Source organism: Artibeus jamaicensis, unplaced genomic scaffold, assembly GCF_021234435.1.
Source record: "Artibeus jamaicensis isolate MK-2021 breed Jamaican fruit bat unplaced genomic scaffold, CSHL_Jam_final scaffold_537, whole genome shotgun sequence".
Classification (NCBI taxonomy): domain Eukaryota; kingdom Metazoa; phylum Chordata; class Mammalia; order Chiroptera; family Phyllostomidae; genus Artibeus; species Artibeus jamaicensis.
Window position 1 is genome coordinate 37486937 of NW_026522047.1, and position 26152 is coordinate 37513088.

A 26152-nucleotide genomic window follows, 5' to 3' on the forward strand; every position below is an offset into this window, starting at 1 on the left:
TGCAGTTCAATTCCCAGTCAGGGCACATGTCTCAGTTGTAGGCCAGTTCCCAGCGGGGGACACAGGAGAAGCAACCATACATTGATATTTCTCTCCCTCTCTCCTTCCCTTCCCCTCTAAAGATGGATAAATAAAATCTTTAAAAAAAAAAGGCACTGAGTATCTACTACAGATCAGGTCCTGGTGCTATATTTAGACGGTTAACTACCAAATCAAAGTAAAAAACAAGTATCTCTGACCTTTGAGACAAGGCGCACTTAGTTTTACCAAAGAAAGTTCAACCTCAGTGGCCTCCCAGTGTTGCCCTGACACCAAAACCAGACGAAAGTAAATTACTGGCCAATACCCTTGATGAGCATAGATGCAAAGAGCCTCAACAAAATACGAGCAAACTGAATACAGCAATACATTAAAAAAATCGTTCACCATGATTAAGTGGGATTTACTCCCAGATGCAAGGTTGATTCTATACCCACAAATCAATTAACCTGATACAACACATGAACAGAGTAAAAGGTAAAAATAATATGATCATATCAACAGTTGCAGAAAAAGCATTTGACAAAATCCAACACCCATTTATGATTAAAAACTCTGCAAACTGGGGACAAAGTGAGCATACCTCAACATAATGAAGCAACAGAGCACAAACCCACAGCCAACAACATAATCTAGAATGAAAATCTGAAAGCTTTTTGTTCAGGAACGAGACAGCACTGTCCACTTTCAACACTTTTATTCAATATAGTGTTGAAAGGCTTAGCCACAGTACTCAAACAAAAAGAAAAAAGAAAGAAAGAAAAGACATGCAAATTGGAAAGGAAGAAGGCAAACTCATCATTTGTAGATTACCTGACACTATATATAGAGAACCCTAAAGATTTTACCAAAAACTATTCAAACCGATAAAACGAATTCAGTAAAGTAGGACACATTAATATTCAGAAATCTGTTGCATTTTTATCAACAACACACTATCAGAAAGAATATTTAAGAAAATGATCCGATTTATAGTTGCATCAAAAAGAATAAAATCCCTAGGAATAAACTTAACCATGGAAGTAAAAGACCTGTACAGGAAAGTGTGTGAGACACTGAAGAAAGACATTAAAGAAGATATAAATAAACGGAAGGAATACTGTGCCTATGAAGCGGAAGAATTACTACTGTTAAAATTTCCACATTACACAAACCAATCTGCAGATTTAATGCAATCCCTATCAAAATACCAATGGCATTTTTCACGGAACTAAAACAATCCAAAAATTTATATGAAACCACAAAGACTTCAAAAAGCCAAAGCAATCTTGAGAAAGTAGGACAAAATTGGAGGTATCACACTACCTGTTATCAAAACTAAACTAGGTTATAATAATGAAAACAGCATGGCTCTGACATTTAAAATAGACACAAAAATCAATGGAAGAGAACAGAGAGCCCCAAAATAAACCCATGCCTATATCTATGACAAGGGAGGCAACAATATACTGAATACAAGGGGGTAAAGACAGTCTCTTAATAAATGGTGTTGGGAACACTGGGCAAATACATGCAAAAGAATGAAACTGGCCATTATTTTGAACTCAAAATGGATTAAAGACTTAACTGTAAGATCTGAAACCATAAAATTCTAGAGGAAAAGGTAGGCAGTAAACCCTCTGACAATGCTCTTAGTAAATTTTTTTTGGATATGTTTCCCTTAGCAAAAGAAACCAAAAAAATGAACAAATGGGACTACATTAAACTAAAGAGTTTTTGTACAGCAAAGGAAACCATCAGTAAAACAAAAAACTTACTGACTAGAAGATACTTGCCAATGATACCTCCAATACAGGGTTAATATCCAAAACTGGTAAGGAACTCATACAACCTAACACCAAAAAATAAACAATCCAATTAAAAAAACTGGCAGAAGACCTGAACAGACCTGTCTTCTCCCAACAGGACATACAGATAGTCAATAGACATATGAAAAGATGCTCAACATCACTAATCATCCAGGAAATGTAAATTAAAACCAATATAAAATATCACCTGATACCTGTCAGAATGGTTATCATCAATAAACCAACAAACAAGTATCAAGAAGTGTGGAGAAAAGGGAACCCTTGTGCACTGTTGGTGGGATTGTAAATCCCACGACATTTGAATGGGTAAAGTAAAAGTGGAACATATATGCAATGGAATATTACCCAGCCATAAAAAGAACAAAATGTTGCAATTTGCAACAACTTGGATGGACCAAGAAGGTATTACACTAAATGCAGTAAGTAGACAGAGAAAGACAAATACCATATGATTTCACTTATATGTGAAATCTAAAAACCAAAATAAGCAAACAAAACAAAACAAACAACAGAAATGAATTCACTGATTCAGTAAACAAACTGATGGTTGCCAGATGAGAGAGGGGTTGTGGAGATAAGTGACAATGGTAAAGGGATTAAGAAATACAAATTGCTGCTATACAAGCGGACACAGGGATGTAAAGTACAGCACAGGAAATATAGTCAATAACACTGTAATAACTCTATATGGTGCCAGGTGGGTACCAGACTTTTGGGGGATTGCTTTTTAAGTCATATAAAACTCTAACCATTATGTTGTACACCTAAAACTATAATACTGTATATAACTAAAAAATTTTTTACATTTAAAAAATTTCTCAGTGGCCTCCTACATAATCATTCAATTATTTTGTTGAATTTAAGATATCAAAGAGTTTTCTCAAAATAGAATATGAAGATCAACATTTAAAAACTTCTAGCTCTTTGAGAAAGACACAGTCACAGCTACAACTGAGATCCGTGGGCCGTTCCTACTCCTGACTCCCTGCTGTTTACTGTCACTGAGGAGCAGCAAGTCCTTAAGAGGCCTTGCCACAGGCATGGCTTAAAGAAACCAGAGAGACAGCGGAGGAACCAGGGGTGGCAGTTCACCAAACTACAGTTACTCTAACCAGCTGCAATGTAAAGTCTTTGGGGAAGGTGTGAGCTAACTTGAACAGAGGCGCAAAGGAAAAGAATCTCAGAGTGAAAGGACCAGTTCGGATGCCTACCAAGACTCTGAGAATCATCAGTGCAAGAAAAACTCTCTGTGGGGAGGGTTCTAAGACTTGGGACTGGTTTCAGATGAGGATCCATGGACAACTCACTGACTTGCACAAGCCCTTCTGAGACTTAAGCAGACTCTTTCCATCAGTACTGAGCCAGGAGTCAAGGTTGAATCACCATGGCAGATACTTAAATCAACCTTTTTAATAAATTGATGATTGCTTAAAAATTCTTTTAAAGTTTCTTAAATTACTGAGGACACTATTAAATTATATTGAGAGATGTTAACTCCAGTTTTATGAATTCTCAATGGTAAGAACATGGTATTTCAATAATACGGCATTTATAATACTCACGAATACTTTTAGAGATAGAACCTAGATCCCAAATTACTTGTTTGACGTGAAAACTGTCCAAATCTATCTTAAGTGTCTCTCTCTGGAAGACTGCTCACAGGAAAAGGAGACATGTACCTTTCCATGACAGCCAGGCACTCCTTTCTCCAGGTGAATCGACTTCCTCGTCGCAGTCGGAAGGTGCCGGATGTAGCCGAGACTGGGGGAGGCGTTTGTCTCCATTCGGGGTCTTCTATTGGAATAGGGGCTGGTCTCATACTTAGCGTAGCCCCTGAAATAAACAAGGTATTTTTAGAAAATACTTATTAATTAAAACCAATGACAAATATATCATGAAATCAAAAATAAACTTTTGCCCCTCCACTGAAACTTGCAGGCCTAATACATTTGATATTTATATATTTTTTAAAAATAAAAAATTATTTAACCAAAATAAAAATCCAAAGAAGCAAAAACTCTTCCTTAAAAAATCATGAATTATTTTAAAATGTCTTTTTTTTCAGGTTGTCTTTTGTCTTTCATCTGTGTCATTTTTTTGAAACCATGCTTAAAATCTATCTCTTTTCCAGCCCTGTCCAGGTAGCTCAGCTGGTAAAGAGTGTCGTCCCAATAAGTCAAGGTTGCAGGTTAAGGACATATATAACATCGACCCATAGAAGAACCAACCAATAGACGCATATGTAAGTGGAACAACAAATCAATGTTTCTCTCTCTCTCTGTCTTCCCCTTCCTCTCTCTAAAATCAATAAAAATAAAGTTTTATTTGAACATAGCCATACTCATTCATGTACATATTTGGGGTTTTTTTGCATTACACTGGCAGAGTTGAGTAGCTGCGAAAGAGACCACATAGCCCACAAAACTTGAAATATTTACTACCTGGCCTTTTACAGAAAGTTTGCTGCTGATCCCTGGTTTAAAAAATTTCTGGCCCACAAACTATAAAACTCTACACTGAAACCCTTTTTTCAGACAGTTCAAGAAAGAGGGTTCTGCCCTCTTATTCTGCCAAGATAACTTGGCAATTCAGTCTGGGCCCAATTCAAAGTTAACAAAGTTTAGTTATAATAAGGAACTAGGGAGCTGGAAAGTTTAAAAATCTTTGTTTTGGTACCTTTCTGAACATGAACAGGAATTATAGCCTGACAAGGGCGCTGGAATCTATCTAAGTAGACTACATAAATTTTGCTCAATAGCCATAATAAACGGTCCAAAACAGAGCAAGCTAATATCATGGTTGATGAGAGTGAGGTAGAAACAGGCTTGGTAAGGCAACAGGACCTCTCATCCAAGTCTTGGCTCTGATAAAAGAATAGAGAATAGAGAACTTGGGGCTCCGGGGGTGGAGGACAGGGAATAGGTCAGTGAATTTCAAGAATTACAGTAGGCTACATATACGCATAGCATGCTTCTTAGTTAAGTAGAGTGATAAATGGGTGTAAATAAAACCAAAAATACAAAAAGCTTAGTTCAATTGTGAGGCCGAAGGAAATAAGCCAACTGATAACAATGGTTCTTTCTTCGTATTGGGGTTAATTGGTAATATAACTATGTTTTTTAATAATATTCTGTTGTTCAGATTTTTTATAAAGAAACTGAAATAAAATTTGTCAAGAAAGAAAAGAAAGGGCCAAAGAGGAAGGAGGGAAAAAAGTAAGTAGTGGCTGGTTACTTTAAAAGAAATCAAAGGTAACTTATGCACAAAAAGTGGAAATTTTGAATAATTTCAAACCTGTAAACACACTTCATTTGAAACATAGTATTACCCCTTTACTTTTGAGGGTTTTTCCCTTATTTTTCTTTTTTCAATGTAGCAGTATTTAAAAATAGCATAAGAAGTACTCTGGAAATACTCTAATAAATAGAGATTTGTTCTAGAAAACTTGGTTCATCTTGCTTTGGTCAAAATGGGTAGAGAGCAATTGACAACCCCAGAAGTTGTTCAAAATTATTGACTTTGACAGAAAAATACAAAGATACTAGAATACAGGAACACTGTAAATAAGACTTTAAACTCCTCAGAAATAAACTACAGGAGTTCTGGGTTTTTGAAACAACCAACTTTTTGTGTTTTCCTTAGAGGATGTGTGTTACCTATTTTCTTCACAGAAACATTTTTTTCCCATATTATATTTGGGCTCCCACTAAGACAAAAAATTGCACATTTATCTAGCAAACTAAGAGGGGAAAAAAAACCCTCTTCCTAATTTGCCGATAGATTTTTAAATTTTGATAAATGTATTCTTTGTATATGTAATTTCTTATCACGGTTGTTTCTAGGTGGGCCTTATGAGGGTAACTCCTGGGTGAGCCTTCACCAATCAGCTGTTAAAAGTATAACTACAGCCCTGGCTGGTAGCACAGGCCTGCAATTCAAAGGACTGTGGTTCGATTCCCAGTCAGGGCACATGCTTGGGTTGCAGACCAGGTCCCAGCAGGGGATGCACAAGAGGCAACCATACATCGATATTTCTCTCCCTCTCTCCTTCCCTTCCCCTCTAAAGATAAATTTTTTTAAAAAAGTATAACTACAAGCATGTCAGCATAGAACACATGTTCTGTGAACGACTCCATTCACAGAAACTAGCTTCTCCAAAAGGACTTTCTTAACTTGACTCCACATCACACATGTGATCTCCTTGTGGCTCTGACACTCTGCAGCAGTAAGGGGAGGAGAGTAATACTTTTCTCCAAATTTACTTCATGTGCTTGCTGAATAAGCCTCTTGGCAAACTTTCCTTAATTGTTCAGTTTAAAAATATGCAGAATCGGTGCCATGAGCCAAGAAGAACTCAGCAAACCCTGTCTGCTGTAGTAATGTTTAAATTAGACAAGAAAAAAGACTGTCAGGGCTTCATTTGATTAAATAAAGGAGCTTCTGATGTCAACCATGCTGAATTTAGTACTCACTCCTTTTAAAAAAAATAGGCATTTTCTTGTAAATGTTTTCGTAAGAAACAAGATAAAATGTTTGCGATCACTTTCCATCATACTATTTTATTCATATGCCTTGGCAAGCTTTGGGTTATGCTGGGAACTTCTGATGACGGTTCTGTTTATCAGAGAATTATACTACATCTATATGTATTGGATTATCAGTAAAAATAACCTAAATATCCATTCTATTATTTTTCTTGCTGAGTCCACTTAAAGAGAGAGCAACAACAACAAAAAACCACCACCACCAAAAATCCTTTTCCAAATGGATCCAGAGTGGAAGGGTTGAAAAAAATAACTTTAATCATGGTATACAGAGAGTAATATTCTCAGCCCAGGAATAGAGAATGTTCAAACATTTCTTTGTTTTCAAAATGCTTAAATTTATGTTAACAAAGTGCTTTTTTCATTTTGGGATTTTTCCTTAAATTTGAATTTTTTCTCAGAATATATGCAAAGGGATGGTACCATTTATATTTCTTTTGATGAGCTCTCTATCCTGGATAGAGAAAAATTTATGAAATAAAAGAACTACCTACCAATAAAAATTAGTGATATTTTTTACCTAACAGCCTCTCAAAAGCAGATCTGTACTATGTGAAACTAGGGTCTCAGTTTTTTGTATCTTGAAAGCTGTTAACAAGGAAGACTAATTTTTTTCACCTCCCACCTTCCTTTTTCATTATACCTTGTATTTACTTTTTGAATATGTAGTACAAATACATGTTGCAAAATTTTGAAAAGCTCAAAAGGTTATCTGTTATCAACTCTCAGGTCCACTCCACAGAGCCACTGATCAATTCCTAGTTTGGCCTTCCAGAGATGTTCTCTGTTTACCCCAGTATACACGTGTATGTGTGTGTTTGTGTCCTACATAAATGGTAATATGTGAGATTCACTGTTTTGTGTCTTACTTTATTCACTTATGAGTTGAATACTACCACATACAAACCCAATTCATATAAAGCCAACTCTTTAAAAAAATAGCTATATAGCCTCCACAGTAATTTAGGTAACCAATTTTTTAACTAGGGACATTTAGGTGGATTCCAATCATCTCTGCAATGACATGCAGAGTAGATTCTGATGTATTATAAGCAACTACTAACTATGCAGTAGATGGTAGGCTATTAGATGCTAACATGATTTTAGTTCATCTTATCAAAAAAATAATAGTTTCAAAGTGTCCATGGAGTAACAAGAAATAATATAATTCTTCAGCTAAAATCTAAAGTTAAAATCCAAGGCTTTTGGTCAAGATGGCAGCATAGGTAAATGCGGTACTCACTCCTCCCACAACTACAGCAAAAATACAACCAAACTACAGAACAGCCATCAGTCAGAACTGCCTGAAATCTGGCTATCAGTAGTCCTACAACTAAAGATATAAAGTAGAAGTCACATGGAGACTGGCAGGAAGGGTAGAAACCTGAAATGGGTAATTCCCACATAACAGATAAAAATAGGGAGGGCTATCTTGACTGCAGAAGTCCCTCCTGAGGAGCCAGGGGTCCCAGGCCCGCACCAGGTGCCCCAGCCCACTGTTCTGGTGCAGGGAAGAGCAGTCCCCATAGCTTCTGGCTGTAAAAACCAGCAGGGATTGTGGCAGAGGGAGACAGAAGGCCTCTGGAGTCCCAGGCATTCCTCTTAAAGGGCCTATGCATGACCTTATTCAGACTCACTCCCTCTTAGCTCCAGTGGGCAGCATCTCGAAAGCCACCAGGGACATACTAGGAGGACCTGAAGTGTCAGTCATCAAGGCAAGAGCTGGAGGAACGGCCTTCTCCCAGAGAGAAGTACTGGCAGAGACCACTGTTCCTTTTCTGAGATCTTCCTCCCCTCACCAAACTGGCAGATAGGTGCCATAGCTGAGACTCCATTAACCTGCATCATACTGTTCACCCCACCCTGGAAATTTCCTGAGACTCCACCACACCAACTCACGGGGGCCCACCCAAGCTGTTTCCAGTGGCTTTTCCATATGAATGGCCTGTTTTGGCTCATGCTTCAGATTTTCCTAAAATCTCTTAAACAAGCAGCATCTGGCTTCAGTGTGTCCCATATCTCTTGCTCAGTAGCCCCAGGCCCGACACTAGCAGTAGTCGGCCTTGGCTCACAGTTTGGCTTCTACTGGGCACCTCCAAATGTAGCATTAGTAGCAGCCATCTACCGATCACTCATACCAGATGGCTCTGGGCAGAACACAGGGAGTGGTTCAACTTGACCTATACCTCCTGGGAGACCCCAGAGCCAGCACATCCAGTGGACAACTTCAGGCCATATGAAAGCATCACCCAGCTATCTTCACAAGTGACACACTCAAGGGGCAGACTCAGCAGGCACCAGAGCCCCTCTGAAGTCCCACGCTGTGCAGTGAGCACCCGCACAGCTGATCCTCCACAGTGGACACAGCCAGTCCTTGCAGCTGATGGACCTTGGGGTAAATCCTCCCACTGACATACCAACAGCAATCAAGGCTCAACTATAACAGGAGCGTGTACCTAGCCTACATGGGAAGCAGAGAGGGAATACACCTGGAATCCCAGCTCAGGTGAACAGGAAGGCTGTGCCACGAGACCCAATAGTACACCTACTATTAGACCACTCTACCAAGCCCAAGTGATGTAGCAGCTCTACATAATACATAGAGACAAACACAGGGAGACTGCCAAAAATAAGGAGACAAAGAAACATGCCTCAAACGAGAAAACAGAACCAAACTCCAGAAAAAAACAAATCACAACAGAGACAAGCAATATAGTAAATGCAGAGTTCAAAACATTGGTTATAAGGATGCTCAATGAGCTTAGGGGAAGAGTATGAACTCAGAGAGAACTTCAACAGCATGAAAAAGGACATGAAACCATAAAAAGAAAAAACAGTAAGAAATGAAGGCTACACTAACTGAAATGAAAAATAATTTACAGGGAATCCACAGTCGAGTAGAAAAAGCCAAGAATCAAATCAGCAATTTGGAATATGAGGAAGCAAAAAACACCCAAAAGAAACAAAGATCCAAAAAAATGAAGACTTTGGGGACAACTTCAAGTATACCAACACTTGCACCATGGGGGTGGAGTGCCAGAAGAAGAGAGAAAGAAATTAAACATCTACTAAAAAATAATGACAGGAAATTTCTCTAACCTGGTCAAGAAAATGGACATACAGACTTCCAGCCAAGATGGAGGCATAAATAGACATACTGTGCTTCCTTGAACAACCAAAAGAAGGACAACAACCAATTTAAAAACAAAAACAACCAGAATTGACAGAAAATCAAACTGTATGGAAGCCTGACAACAAAGGAGTTAAAGAAAAAACATTCATCAAGACCTACAGGAGGGGCAGAGATGGGCAGAGATGGGCAGCTGGGATGGAGAGGACTCTCTGCAAGGTGGCGGCTGGAGAGCCAGGGTGGGTGAGGCTGAGGCTGGCAGACAGGGGGGTCCCACATTTGCATGAAGGGAGGAACAACTAGGAACAAGACAGACCATGCAACCCAGAGTTCCAGTGAAGGAAAACAAAGCCTCAAAACGTATCTGGCACCCTGGCTGGTGTAGCTCAGTGGATTTAAGCACGGGCCTGTGAACCACACAATCGCGGTTCAATTCCCAGTCAGGGCACATGTCTGCGTTGCAGGCCAGTTCCCAGCAGGGGACTCACAAGAGGCAACCATACATTGATATTTCTCTCCTTCTCTCCTTCCCTTCCTCTCTAAAGATAAACAAGTAAAATCTTAAAAAAAAAAACATATCTGGCAAAGGAAATAGATTTTCAGGAAGTCCAGAAAGCTCAGAGGGTCCCAAAGAAGCTGGACCCAAGGAAGCACACACCAAGGCACATCATAATTACATTACCCAAGATTAAAGAGAAGGACAGAATCTTAAAAGCAGCAAGAGAAAAGGAGAGAGTTACCTACAAAGGAGTTCCCATTAGACTATCAGCTGATTTCTAAAAAGAAACCTTACAGGCAAGAAGGGGCTGGAAAGAAGTATTCCAAGCCTTGAAAGGCAAGGACCTACATCCAAGATTGCTCCATCCAGCAAAGCTTTCATTTAGAATGGAAGGACTGATAAAGTGCTTTCCAGATGAGATCAAGTTAAAGGAGTTCATCATCACCAAGCCCTTATTATATGAAATGTTAAAGGCATTTATCTAAGAAAAAGATTAAAAATATTAACAGTAAAATGACAACAAGCTCACAAGTATTAACAACCGAACCTAAAAATAACAAACTAAGCAAACAACTAGAACAGGAACAGAATCATAGAAATGGAGATCACATGGAGGGTTATCAGCGGGGGAGCGGGAAAGAGAGAGACAAGGAAAAGGTATAGGGAATAAGTAGCATAAATAGTAGACAGAAAATAGACAGTGGGAGGTTAAGAATAGTACAGGAAATATAGAAGCCAAAGAACTTACATGTATGACCCATGGAAGTGAATTAAAGTGGGGGAATGTGGGTGGGAGGGGGTGTGCAAGACAGAGAGGAATAATTGGGGTAAAATGGGACAACTGTAATAGCATAAGCAATAAAATATATTTAAAAAAAATAAAATGTTGTAAATGCCAAAAATAAAAAGAAAATGGACATACGAGTCCAGGAAGCATAGAGTCCCAAACAAGATAAACTGAAAGAGGCCCACACCAAGACACATCAAAGTAAACTGTAAAAGGTTAAAAACAAAGAGATAATCTTTTATTTGCTTATTTATTTTTAGAGAGGGGGAAATGGAGGGAGAAAGAATGGGAGAAAAACATCAATGTGTGGCTGCCTCTCACACACCCCCTACTGGGGACCTACCCCACAACCAAGGCATGTGCCCTGACTGGGAATCAAACCAGCGACCCTTTGGTTTGTAGGATGGTACTCAATCCACTGAGCCACACCAGCCATGGCCAAAGAGATAATCTTAAAAGCAGCAAGAGAAAAGCAGTTAGTTACTTACAAGGGAGCGTCTGTAAGACTGTCATCTGATTTCTCAACAGAAACTTCGCAGGCCAGAAGGGTTGGCAAGGAATATTCAAAGTAATGAAAAGCAAGATTACTCAGCAAAGCTATCATTTAGAATGGAAAGATATATAAAAGAACTTCCCAGACAAGAAAAAGCTACAGTTCATCATCACCAACCAATATTACGTAAAATATTAAAGGGAAGAAGAAAGAAGGAGGTACAAAAGGGAGGGAGGGAGAGAGAGAAGAAAAGGAGGAGAAAAATAAGGAGAAGTTGGGGGAGGAGGAAGAGAAGAGGAGATAAAAAATATAGACACTAAAATGGCAATAAATACATATCTATCAACAACTGAATCTAACAGAATAAATGAACAAGCAGAACAGACTGATACACACAGAGAACATTTTGGTGGTTGCCAGATGGGATATGGGATGGAGGATGGGGGCTGGGTGAAAAGATGAAGGGATTAAGAACTACGAATAGGTAGTAATAGAATAAATGGTGATGTAAAGTACAGTATAGGGAATATAGTCAATACTATTCTGATAACTATGTATGGGGTCAGAGGGGTGTGAGATTTATCGGGATGATCAGCTAGTTATATAACATCTCATCACCGGGGTGTACACATCTGAAACTAATATTCTCTGTCAACTGTAATTTAAATATAAAAAAATTTATAAGTCAAAGTACACAAAATAAAATTCCACTTATCTAGAAAGAATACCATACAACATTAGCTCTTATAATAAAGGTTAAAATGCAAATAAAACTTTAAAAATTAAGTTTTAATTGCTAACATCCAATTACTGTTGATGAAAGGAAGGAAAACTACCAATTGAATTATGAAATTATCCTCAGTTTAAATTATATCCTACAGAAAACTTGACTAGCGAGACCTAGGTACCAGTATGGATTTGATTTTCAAATTAAAAAGGAAAAGAAAAAGAAAGAAATGGAGATAGTTGGTGATGCAACTTTACTGAACCGCAAATGCATATGATTAGAGCAATTTACTCTTAAAAGGAGGCAGTATCTCTATAAAGAAAACAGCTCCTGAACAACAGCTGCATGAATGATGTTAGTCCTTTCCCATCTTGCTGTTTCAATGCCTTAGTTCCACCTCCCTCCTGATGATGGGTGAAACTAGCTCTGGTTCTAAGATAAACTGACATTAGGAAATAAGATTAAAAGCAAAAATAAAACTACATTTCTTTAAAAAAAACAGCTTAAGGAGAACATCTTAAGTATCTCCCAGTGCTAAAAACTGAATTCCAACAGTAGTATTCTGCAGTGGGCAGTGCCATCAAATCCGCTTCAAAAAAGCTATAGCTTGGTCCCCCTTCCTGTTTCTAGTGAATGCATATTCCTGGTGACCCGAGTGCCTGCTCGGGAATGGAGCCCAGCCCTGAAATCCCAGTGTGGGAATCTGGCCCCACCAACTGTGATGAGATTATACGTTAGGCACTGTTCTCAGTGCTAAACGCACAAGTAACTGCCTGACACAGATGAGTAGTGTTCGCCCTCCAAATTCTTCATTTTGAAACATCCTGACAATCCTTTTAGTGCTCTCCTGGTAACCAATTTCTGGAATGTGACCAAGCTCATGAAACCCCTAAGCAAAGTTTCTTATTTACCTAGTTGAGCCCTTGCTATTAGCCAGCTTAAGCTGCTCTATTAAACAGACAAATGCCAAGTTTTTGTCCTTCTTCATGTGATTTGCTCTGCTGTGAATCATGGGAGAAGTGATGTCTTTGGGAAGACTGTACTGGGCTGAGTTTTGAAGTGTTGCTTCAACTGTGACATGTCTTTGGACTGTGCTGTCCTATATGGTAGCCACCAGCCACATGTGTATTCAACACTTGAAATGTGGCTGATTGGAAATATGTGCTTTAAGTAAAATACATATTGTATTTGAAAGAATCAGTACAAGAAGGAAAGATTAAATGTTGAATAAGACATATTTGTTAAATACATACACTATTAAATTCAGCTATTTCTTCTCACCTTCTAAAATGTGGTTACTACATTATTTTAAATTGCACATGTCATTGACATTATATTGCTACTGAACTTTCCTGCTTTAGAACATTTAACTAATGGTAGCAACAAGAGTCATTATTTTAAGAGAAGGGTATATGTAGATTATCATTAGAAAATATTTAAAAATGGAACTCCTTTGCAGAAAAACTGCCAGGTAACAAATGCTGGAGAAATGTTAGGTTAGATTATTACCATTCTGTGAGCTCCATTGGAATGAGCAACACTGATGGATGCTAAGACCACTGGTGGCAAAATTACACCCTGTAGATTACTTATAAACTGCAACCACAAGACCTGGTGGTCTTTAACTACTTTATCAAATGGTCAAACTTAGCATATGAATAATGCTACAACTTGCCATTACATGCCTCTTGATATGCAGTAAATTAAGGTAAACATTACCTACAAAGAATTTTGAAGCAATGTTTTATTTTGAAAATTTTCAAACATAGAACACAATGAAAGAATTTATAGCAAAAACCTGTACTCATGCTATCTAATATTTTACTACATAGTACTAACTTTATCACATATCCTATCCATTTTACTTTGATGAACTTCAAAGTAAATTGCAGTCAATAGTACATACCCCCCTAAATAATCTATGACATATTCTTGCCAGAAATGTTTAACCTGAATCTAATCAAGCCTCTAATGCTAACTTCCAGTTTACAGAAAATACAGGGCTATAGAGGAATCGGTTAACTGACAATGAGAGAAAATTAAAAATCCAGAATATGGGACATTCTGTAATATGCGATTCTAAGAATCTTAAAAAACAACAACAAATTACAACTTGTCAAGCTAAATCAGATACTATTCAATTTTTAAAAAGCTACAATAGCCATTCTTACAACAAAGAGAGAAATGTGAATATGGACTGGGTATTTGTTGATATTAAGGAATTATTATTGATTTCTATCACATCTTAAATGGGCAACAAACTGTGGTATGGAGGTGACTGTCATTTTTGGAGATGAATGCTGAAGAGTGTATGTGCATACATGCACACATACGTATTTTGAATTTATTCATTCATTTATTTATTTATTTTATTGCAAATACAGCAAAATGTTAACAATTATTGATTCTAAGAAGAGTGTAAACAGATGTTTCCTATGTTGGTCTTTCAACTTTTCTCAGAAAGTACATTGAAACATTTCAAAACAAAAACTGGAGGTGGAGGACAGATAAAAACTTCACTGCAGAGAGGTTCATATGGTCTCTTCTGCTTTGGCCTGCCTGGGCTTTTCAGGTCAAGAATGTGATCTTTGGGGGAAAAAATCGTGCTATAGACACACACAAAAATATGTCTCTATAACATTATTTCTACCTCAGAGCCAATGCTATTACTAGCTAAGATTCTTCAGTATGCAATATTACAACTGGTAATTCAGTCTGCAAGCAAAGGCTGTAATGCTGTGGCATTACAGAAGACAGCTCCATCACCAGGTGAGCCTGAGATCAGGCCCACCCCCATCAGTCTGTGTTACGTGTAGACTGTGACAATGTGTCACACAACTTCAGATTTTTTTACACACCACTTGTTAAAAATATCCTGCAATAGAATTTGCTGATTCCTGGCACCTCCGAGACAAAGTTTCTGTGATCTTTTTTCCTAAGATTTTATTCTGCTTCCCAACCTACTGCTATTCCCTAAGTCATCAGGACAGCTTCACCTGTAAGTGCAAAGACACACTCACCACTCAAATAATTAGAATTATAAACAGAAAATCATTAGCAGAGATCACTCACTATAGTACAGCATGAACAAATAAAAGTATAAATTTATACCACTAACTAAAACAAGATTTACCAGACAAACAAGAAATCTAGACACGGAATCTTATGTGTGTACCTGCAGTTGGGGAAAAGCAAATCACCCACTGACAACCAGTACCTTTCTTTCAGACTTCAGTTGGAAATATCGTATTACCTGGAAACACAGAGGCACCCTGGAGGAAGGAGTGAAAAAAACTAGATAACATTAGACGCTGAACTTAAATACTGTACAATTGGGGATTAGGTTTTACAGTTAAGAGTGTTTTACAATGAAGAGTGTTCTTTGTCTTAAAGGAACAACAAACAGTAAAAACTGAAAGTATTGCACCTTGGTGAAGATAAGGCAGCACATGCATTCAATAAAGTAATTAATTACATATGTGTCGTTTCACATACGATGAAAAACGAAAATTATATTTACCAGGGTTTGTCTTCTCAAGTTGATACCATCGGTAAAACGCCCTCTTCTTCTGTTCACTCAGGTCTGATCCTTGTTGCAACAGCCAGTGAGAGATCCGGCTCTGACTGATACCTATGTAGGAAGAGAAACAGCTGTTGCAAGTACTGGAACTATGGGGAAGTCAGGGAGGGTTCTGTTGGTTCTAGGTTACTGGGCCCTTTAAAATTCTTTCCAGCGAATCCAGTCGCGCGGGTCCCAAACCCAGGATTGGACCTGGTGAGCCGCCGAGCAGCCCACTGGGGGAGCGACACAGTGGGGAGGCGGTGGCAACAAGTTGACTGTTGACTGTGGTTGCCTGGTTACGCGCGAGTGAGGGAGTGAGCGGTTGGACCCGCCCGGGTTGGACCGGCCGGCGGCGGCTGCGGCGGCAGCGGCGGCGCGCCATTTCCCGCTCTGACCACGCCCCCACATACAGCGTCACAACCCAGCGACCTGGGACTCCAAGGCGCCGCTTGTCCCACTTAAAGGGCCAGAACAGACCAAAAATGTCGCAGGCAGAACTCAAAGCCCCAGAGATAAATCTAAATGACGAAGAAATAGCAAAACTCTCAGACGCACAGTTTAAAACACTGGTCATCACCTTCCTCACAGATTTGGTGGATTACAGCCACAAATTAGAGAAACATATGGAGGCTAAATTAAGGGAAATGAATGGAATTCCACTCGAATCCCATAGAGATGAAAAGGAAACTGGGACTCAAATCAATGCAGTGGACCAGAAGAAAGCAAATAATGGACAAACAGAAAAGAGTCAAGGAGCAAGAATTCAAAGAAATGAGAAGAGTCTTAGGAACCTCCAGGACATCTTTAAACGCTCCAATATCCGAATTATAGGGGTACCAGAAGGGGGAAAGACACAACCACCAGTGGAAAAACTATTTGAACAAATAATAAAAGAAAATTTCCCCAATCTGGCAAAGGAAATAGACTTCCAAGAAATCCAAGAAGCCCAGAGAGTACCAAAAAGTTGGACTCAAGAAGAAACACACCAAGGCATATTATAATTACATTAGCCAAAATTAAAATGAAGGAAAGAATCCTGGAAGCAGCAAGAGCTAAGGGGACAATCACCTACAAAGGAGTCCCCATCAGGCTGTCAGCAGATTTCTCAAAAGAGACCTTACAGGCAAGAAGGGGCTGGAAAGAAATATTCCAAGTCATGAAATCTAAAGACCTACAACCAAGATTGCTCTACCCAGCAAAACTCTCATTTAGAACGGAAGGACAGATAAGGTGCTTCTCAGATAAGACCAAATTCAAGGAGTTCATCATCACCAAGCCCTTATTATATGAAATGTTAAAGGGACTTATCTAAGAAAAAGAAGATAAAGAAACATGAACAGTGAAAGGACAACAAACTCACAGTTATTAACAACCACACCTAAAACAAAAGCAAACTAAAAGGACAGCTAGAGCAGGAGTGGAAACATAGAAATGAAGATCTCAAGGAGGGTTAGCAACAGGGGAATGGGAGGAGGAGATGGGGGGAGAAGGTACAGAAAACAGGTAGCATAGACAGTAGATAGAAAATAGATGGGGGGGGGGGCGAGAATAGTTTGGGAAATATAGAACCTAAAGGACTTGAGACACATGGACATAAACTAAAGGGGGTAATGGTGGGGTTGGGGGGCAGGGTGGAGGGGAATGGAGGGGGGAATAGAACAACTGTAACAGCATAATCAATTCAAAAAAATAAATAAATTTAAATTAAAAAAAATAAAAAAAATAAAAAATTCTTCTCTATAAGGAAGCTGCAACCTGAACACTCTTTCGTATTGGGTGTTTCTGTAAAGGCTGACTGCATGGGCTAGGATATATTCAGAATAATCTACTAGAGGTCATAGCATTGTATTGGCCGAGATTTGAAAGTGGCCTCTAAAATCAACCTCCAACCCTGTTCCACAAATATATGAGAGATACATGAAAAGCTTTCTAAGTAATAGCTATTTGTCAGAAGTTGTTCAGATTTGTGCTCCTTCAACCACCACCACCTCTACTCCAATCTGGGTTTAGAGTATTCGAACTTTTACTAGATATTGAGAAGAAAAAAAATCAAGACAGCAAGTTCTGCTACTCATTCCTGATACTAAGAAAAAGAGTTAGGGGCTGGGAAAGGGGAGGTCACTGAAAATACTCTCTTCCATAAGGTTCTTGGCTCATTTGTTAATTCACTTAGGCATTTCAGATTCATCGCAATTAGTAGAGATAACTAAGGATCGGAAGACTTTTAGAGTTCTGCTGCAATGTGACCTCTTAAGAATTTTCAAGAGGTAAAGACAGTCTTTTAACAGACTTTTCAAAAAACTGAGCAGAATATAAAGCAGCTTTCAGCTATCACTAAGAAGTTCTTGACAGCAATTAATTAGAAATGTGAAAAACCTCTACATGTGAAAGTAAAAGAGTGTGTCTAAAACTCACTAGTATGAAAATCACATGCTCCTTCTGGTCATTATAGCTATTCAAAAAATGAATAATTTAACACACAACTTGCAAAAGCAAAGAAAAATAGGAAAGATGAAACATATGTCCAAAGGGCACTTTCTAAAGGACCAGCCAGCGATCAGAGAGGGTGAACAGTATCTGAACTCTCCCAAGGAATTTCTGCTGGTAACTGGATAGTACTGAATACCACTTGTGCCAACACCTGTTTAAAGCAATAATACACAGCAGGAGGAGTGGTTATCATGAAGTGATCACGCCCCTTCACGTGAGAAGCAAGAGGCTCGGTAATCACATTTAAGTCAGTAACAGAAAGTCCCTGAAGTTTCATATTTTAAAAAATCTATGTTAGAGGATAATTTGGAGAGGAGTTTTGTTACAAGACAAATTGAGCTGGGAAGCAAAGTTCTCTGATTGGAAACAAAGTTCCCGTTCAAAGGGTGAAATTTAGTTTTCCCAAACCTAAGTAGCTACATTCTCAAATAACCCACACAGTGCTTTTTCAATGCACTGAAGATCAACGTGATGCAGGTGCTGCAGCTAGCACTGCAAGGCTTGTTCTGCGTGAACTCTGATTACTTAGAATTGTCTGTGTTTAGCGATGCCTTCACCACAAGGCGAGGTTCAGACATTATACTACCCTTTTAAACAAGAGTGAAGAAAACCACCATTTACTATCATGAAATGAAAATTGATTTTCATGTCAAAAAAATAAAACATTTTATATGGACTTTTCATGTTGGTAGCATACTACTAAAAAACAAAGAAAATATAAGAAAAATCTTTTAAGAAAAAATGGACTATATCACTCCTGTTACTTTCGGTGTTAAATCTCCCTCATACAGATCACGTGCAACAAACTCAGAGCCCACTTGATATTATGCTGTTCGGGTTCTGGCTGTGCTGCAGGGGAAGAAGGCAAAAGCCCATCAAAAGAAAATTAGTGAAATTATGATATACTCACATTATAGAAAACTGGGAAGACTTTAAAAGTAATGTTCTAAATCAGCCACCCAAACCAAACAACAACAAAACCAACCAAACAAAAGTCTATCGATACCAAGTGTTGGCAAGGACATGGAATATATGGAACTCTCATACTACTGATGGAAGGGTAAAATGTCAGGACCACTTTGGGAACAGGTGGGCCATACCTACTAAAGCTAAACATAAGCATGACATAGGATCTAGCAGTTTCTCTCCTCAGTATACAGCACAAAGAAATATATGTTCAACAGCAAGGTGTTCTAAAGACATATATACAAGAAGGCTTATATTAAATATTATCCATAACAGTCCCTGATTTGAAGCAACTCGAATACCCATCAACTGAATTCATAAACTGGGATACTTATGCATTCACCTACAGACCTACTATACCGAAGAGAAAAAGGACAAACTACTGCTACGTGCACACCATGGATAAATCTCACAGAAACAATGTCCCTCCCCCTCCCCCAAATAAGACACATACAAAAGCCACACACAGCTGTATGATTCAGTTATATAAAACTGAAAAACAGACACAATTATCTATGTGAATGGCCATCACAGCAGTGCTGGGCTACCTGTGGCTTGGACGGAGCAGGTTAGGCACTGGGAGGCAGCGTGAGGAAGGCTTATGGAGTGAGCAGCACTAATGTTCATCTGGACGGTGCTGATACGCATGGCTTCACTTGGTAAACATCGTTAAGCTAAATACCTTTCTCTGCTTATATTTCAGTTTGTAGAAGTTTCCAAAAAAAGTTTTTAAAATTCTATGTAGTATTTAAAAAAAGTAAATGGATATGTATCAGTATGAAAAGATGCCCGTGATACAAATGACAAAGTATACAACTTTATAACTACGTAAGCTACATAATCTATATTCTGTTCTATATAGTAACAAAAACTTACACACAGCCAAAGACAGCAGAGTGGCAGACCCCTACACAGTATACCTCTATTGTTTTCTTCATTGTTCCACAAATAGGTACTACTTTATTTTATATTTAGCCTTCCCTTATAAACACTACATATTTTACTTGTTGTTTTAAAACACTGCAATTAAGTTAGACAAAGTACAAAAAAGAAGTTAATTTCGGCCTCCCCTCAGTAAACAGTAAATAACAGTAACAGTAAACGATGTCAACTGTTAATATGTTACTCCATAATTTTCTCTATGCATAATTATTAATTTAATAAAGCAAAGGGACAGAAGGTAGTAAAGAAAGAATATTCTTGTGTCTAATCTTTTGTAGGAAAGAAAAGAAAAAAATAACTTCCCTGTAAACTTAATCCATTTTCATATAATAATATAGAAAATGAAGTAACGTGGCAGGTAGTTTTTCTACAAGAAGCATGATAAAAAATGTGTAAAATACACATATTTTTCCAATGATTTTTCTCAGTTACCAGCTTAATGATAGGTAAAGTTCTTTCAACTCACCCTTTGGAGGCTGCTCTGTGCTTTCAGAACTTTGGGTGAGCTTGGTGTCAAAGGGCCATGCGGCTTCCCTACACTACCAGTTTTTGTATTTGTCCTTGGGGAAAAAAGTTTTCCTAACTCTCCTCTTACTGCCTACTGCAGAAAAAAAAATATTCTCCACAACTTTTAGCTCTTCAAAGCCTCTTTTCTATCTTTCACAGGGCAAAAGAAATGAAAATTTACATATAACCTTCATACACTGAGAAACTACAACTAACCCCTGGTTAACTTCCTTCCTTTAAGAAAGTGATCGCACTGTAGTCAAAAGGATGTTGCCAGCTTCATATTCTTTCCTGAGCTTCTGCCCCATTAGGCTTCTTCCAGTTTCTCAAAAAGCCCTGCTCCCTTCCACTAGAGGGCTCCCCATGACTACCCATTTTTGTCCAAGTCTAGGTACAAATCTAAGTGCATCTCCTTCCTTCCACTTCCTGTGGAACATGACACTACTGACCACTGATTACCATCTTCATGGAATGAGTGCTGGAGACAACTCTCCAATGCAACTTTAGGAATTGCTTTGCTAGCTCCTTACACATGTTAGTGTCCCTAGGGTTACATCTTTAAGCACCTTCTCTCAATCTATACACTCTTCCTTGGTCATCTGAACTACCATCATAATTTAAAATTATCATCTACATGTCAGAGCACCAGACTGTTTTTTTCCGAACCATCTGCTAGTTAGCTTCACGAGAATTTCCTGCAGGTCTTCAACACAGTAAATTTAATTCATTAACCTTTGCCTTTTAATCTGCTCTTATTCCTGTGTCCCTCATCTCAGTATTACCTTCTACTCTACTCTTCTCCCCTAACACTCACAGGCTTATTTCTAAATCCAAACTTTCCCTTTCTAAAATTCTCTCTAATCCTCATTCCTGCAGCTTGGAACCTCAGTCTCTTTTGCCAGGACGATTGAAATAACTGATCAAAAGAACGAGCCATCTAAGATCCAAAATTCTCCTTATCAGATGCTTTTTAACTGGAAGACCATTTCACAGTTAAAAAAGTGAAACGTGCTTCTTCAAGCAATTTTCTGCTTGAGAACTGCAGTCATCTCTACAATTCCCCTTCCACAGTTTTTAAGTTAAAACGCATGCACACATCTTCCCCCAAAATAACTTACAAACACTTCATCCCCAACCCTTCTCTTAATCCCTATTCTAAAGTTATTCTTTTTTTTAAAAAAAAATTATCACTTAATTTTGTTCATTAGATTCACATGTAAGTGAGATCATATGGTATCTGTCTTTCTCTGACTGCCTTATGTCACTTGGCATAATAATATTCAGATCTTCAGGTCTACCCATGCTATTGCAAAAGATTTCCTTTCTTTCTCTCTAATTTTTTTTTATAACTGAGTAGTATTCCATTGTGTAAATGTACCACAGCTTTTTTATTCACTCACCTGCTGATAGATACTTGGGTTGTTTCTAGATTTTGGCTATTGTAAATAATGCTTCAATGAACACACACACACGCACACACATTTTTTTAATTAGTGTTTCAGGTTTCTTAAGATATATTCCCAGAAGTGGAATTTCTGGATCAAAAGGCAGTTCCATTTTTAATTACTTAATTTCTTGTTTATTTGGTATGAATCCTTCCAGACTTTTTCCTATGCTTTTAATACATAAATATGTGTACACACACACAACTAGCTGTTTTCTAAAAACACGTTGGGAATTATGCTATACATAACGAATAACCTGCATTTCTTACATAATGTCTTAAAATTTTATTTCACGTAGTACATTATGAATCTTCACCATTCTAATGGCTACATGGTATTCTATACAATAACCCACTTAAATATTTATCTATTATTGGGTACTTCAGTTGCTATTAATGTTTTACTATAATAAATGATGACACAACCTTCTATGCCTATCTTTGTGCATATGAATACATACTCTAGGGCCAATTCACAGGAATGGAATTTTTATTTGTACCACATGAGCAGCATTACAGTTTGTTATAGGTTCTACCAGACTTCCCCAAAGGTTATACCCAATTTTATACTCTAATCAATAGTTACGTTGTGATAGTCTCACCATAATTAAATTTTATACAATTTATTTTGAAAGTCTGACTTTCTCTTTGTAAACACATGATCATCATAAAAAGGAATTCTAAGCAGTTCAAAGTACAAAAATTCAGAGTAAAGCTAGCAAAAAAAAAAACATCTAAAACCTTACCACTTAGAAATAACTACAACCATTACAAAACCACTCCAAACAAAAAAGTAAACAGAAGAGGGAGAAACAATTACTAAAATGAGATCATACTATAGAGAGAACTTTAAAATTAAAAATATTAAGTTTAGTTTGATCTGATTTTACCTCAAGATAAAAATTTAAACTAGACTGATACGAAAGATCTCAAGTTTAGTAAATACTTCTCTACAGGAAATTAGGTTACTAAAAGAGTACTCTAATGCAAGAGAAAAGAATTATACAAAAAACATGAGAAGTCTGAAAGCATTATTTTCTAGCTTGTGGTCGCTATCTAATGACTCCTGGCTCAAAAACATGGAAAATTAGCAGACCATGGCAGCCAGCCTCCCGGATGAGCCCTAGTAATCCCCTCCTGCGCTGTTCAGCACTGGTCTCTACAACCACTGCAGTAGGTCAGCAATCAGAGTCTCTGACCTCTGAAGCTAGTCACAAAAAACATTACAACTTCTTCTGCCTTGCTCTCTCCCTGAGATAGTTGGTTCTGATGGAAGCCAGCTGCCACATAGTGAGACCACTCGATCTGATCTATGGAGAAAGTCCACGTGGCAAAGAACTGAGGCATTCTAACAGCTCTGCAATAGAGCCACCTGGGAAGTGAGTTCTCCAGCCTTAGTTAAGCCTGCCGATAACTGCAACCTCCAGAGACGCCCTGAATCACAAAGACCCGTCTCAGCTACTCCTAGATTCATGACCCACAGAAACTGAGTGAGAGAATAAAGATTCAGGTTTCAAGTGGCTATGGTCTGATGTAAATTGTTTTACAGAGCAATAAATAACTAATACACATGCACAGACTATACTCTCCCCATCTCCTGTCCCAGTCTTCACACCGAACTCCTGACATTTGAAGGTATTTTTGCATGGTCAATACTTACACTCTGTTTTGGATTTGTAATTTCCACAGTTGTTACCCATAGTTCTGGATTTAAGTGAATTCAAGACTTACCATACAGTTTTCTAGGTTTCCCATTCCTAAGCTCTATGTTTCTGTTTTTAATTGAGGCATATTTTACATATAGTGAAGTGTACTACTTTCCAGCTGAATAATGAGTTTTAACATATATATATACACATATGGTTGTTGCTCAAATAAAGACATAAATTGTTTTCATGCTACCTAGAAGGTCCTTCTTTTCCCTTTTTAGTTAATGCCTCAATGTTATTTTCTCAATTTAAGTTTTGATTGGTAAGATCTCTTCATCAAGCAGTTTTTAATCAGCATAGCCATGCACTGCATACTGATGTTTCAGTCAACAACAGACTGCATATACAACTGTGATACACTATGCAGCAGAAGTATGCAGTATGTTACACCATGCAGGTTTGTTTAAGTACATTCCATGTCTGCACGATGACAAAATCACTTAGTGACACATTTCTCAGGGTATATCACTGTCGTTAAGCTTTACATGACTGTCCAGGTTTATTGATGCTATATCCCCCAGTTGAGGTATGTTTGTGTTTGTCTTCCATGTTTATACTTTGAAGACAACTCTACAGGGAAAACTTTTCTGGGTTAGATTTTCTTTCAAAATCTATTAAATTGGACTGATGTCAGTGAAAATAGCACAGTAAGGAACTCTGAAAAACCAGTCCTCTCTAAAAGCAATGACAACAAAAGCTACTTCACCATACTGAGCTGGCAAAAATGATCAGAATCACTTTTTCCTAATCTAGAAATTAACCAAAGGCTTGTAACAATCCAAGGAGTGCTTTAAAAAAAAAAAGCTGTCACCCTGGCTGGCATAGCTTAGTGGATTGAGCACGGGCCTGAGAACCAGAGTATCGAGATTTGATTCCCAGTCAGGGCACATGCCTGGGTTGCAAGCCAGTTCCCAGCAGGGGATGCATGAGAGGCAACCATACATTGATGTTTCTCTCCCACTCTTTCTCCTTCCCTTCCCCTCTCTCGAAAAATAAATAAATAAATAAATAAATAAATAAATAAATAAATAAATAAATAAATAAATAAATAAAATATTTTTTAAAAATCGATCACGAAAAAAAGCTGAATTTTTAAAAAAACAACTTTATGACATTTTGAACTTAACCTGTACCCATTCCCATCATCCCAGCAACACAATCAACTTGAAAAACAACATTCCTGCAATCACAGTGGAAATCAGGAGCATCCTCATAGCCACTAGAGGAGGTATAACAGGTTTGGAGTTCCCCAAAACACATTCTTAGAGAACTACCATTATCTGACCTCTCTGGGGAATTCCCTGGAAACTCCTATTTATAATGCCTGTCCTTATTTGACCTGATTCAAATCTCATTAAACGTAAACATTATTTTCTCTGGGAGAAGAAAGGAAGGTGGTCTGTTGAAAACAATCAGTGGCAATCATTTAATACTTGCAGGTGCCTGAGGTGGTAACAATGAGCAAATTTGGAGCTGACCAAATATTTTAAAAGCCAAGGGATAAGGTAAGTCTATGAGCGTCTTTGTAAAGCTTTGGCATATTTCTGGGAATCTAGAAAGCTAGGCCCACAGGATGGCTGTGCGCATGCCTAGGTCTATGTGCATGACGAGGGCAACATGCATGCACAATGAAAAACTGTGAAGACCCTAAGCCTTACCTCTTGTTAACCTTGACAAATGGTGCAAAGAGAAAATGAAGGCTAGGGCAGAATTATGGACTGCCTTCCTAAGCATTAAACACATGCACCAATACACATAAAGAGTCCCTCTGAAAAGCTGGGAAGCTTACTGGCTCCAGGCATTGAAGAAATCTCTATCTAATAATTAGCTGACCACTCAGGTAACAAAGAAAAGACATATTTAAAGAATTAGTTCAAGAAAGTCACTAAAAAAGAAAAGAGTAACAACAATAAACAATGATAACAACAAAGCCAAGGATAGAGAGGAATCTGATTTCCAGAATTTCCCCATTACATTATTCATACTGTCCAGTTAAAAAAAAAAAAAAGAAAACAAAACCATGCAAATGCACAAGAAAGTATGCCACATACTTAGTAAAAGGAGCAGTCGAAACAAGTGTTTTTAAATGAACTCAGATGTTGAACTTACTAGATTTAAATCAGCTATTTTAAAGATATTCAAAAAGTAAAGAAAACATGTCTAAAAAACTAAAGCAAAGGTATGAGAAAAATGCCTCACCAAAAAGAGTATCAGTAAGGAGACAGGAATTTTAAGAACAAATCATATAGAAATTAGGTAGTTGAAAAGTATAATAATTTGAAGTAAAAAATTCACTAAAGGGGCTCAACTTCAAATGTGACCTGGCAGAAGAAATAATCAGTAAAACCTGAATTACAGGTCAGTTAAAATGATCAATTATTAAAAAAAAAAAAACAGAAGAAAAAGTGAAAAAGACAAGAAATAAAACAGAGCCTCAAAAATCTGTGGGACCCATTATGTACACCCGCATACACACAATGGAAGTCCTAGGAAGAAAAGAGAGAA

General features: G+C 37.9%; 1 protein-coding gene across 12 annotated transcripts in view; it reads right to left on the reverse strand.

Moving 5' to 3' along the window:
- HMBOX1 (homeobox containing 1) overlaps positions 1 to 26152 on the reverse strand; it is a 173388-nt gene that overhangs the window by 42539 nt on the left and 104697 nt on the right. For all 12 annotated transcript variants that reach the window (XM_037150451.2, XM_037150456.2, XM_037150450.2 and 9 more), the window contains 2 exons: positions 15548 to 15658; positions 3527 to 3680 (listed from right to left, as the gene is read on the reverse strand). In XM_037150451.2, coding sequence (XP_037006346.1) covers positions 3527 to 3680; positions 15548 to 15658 — 265 coding nt within the window. The remainder of the gene's footprint in view (positions 1 to 3526; positions 3681 to 15547; positions 15659 to 26152) is intronic.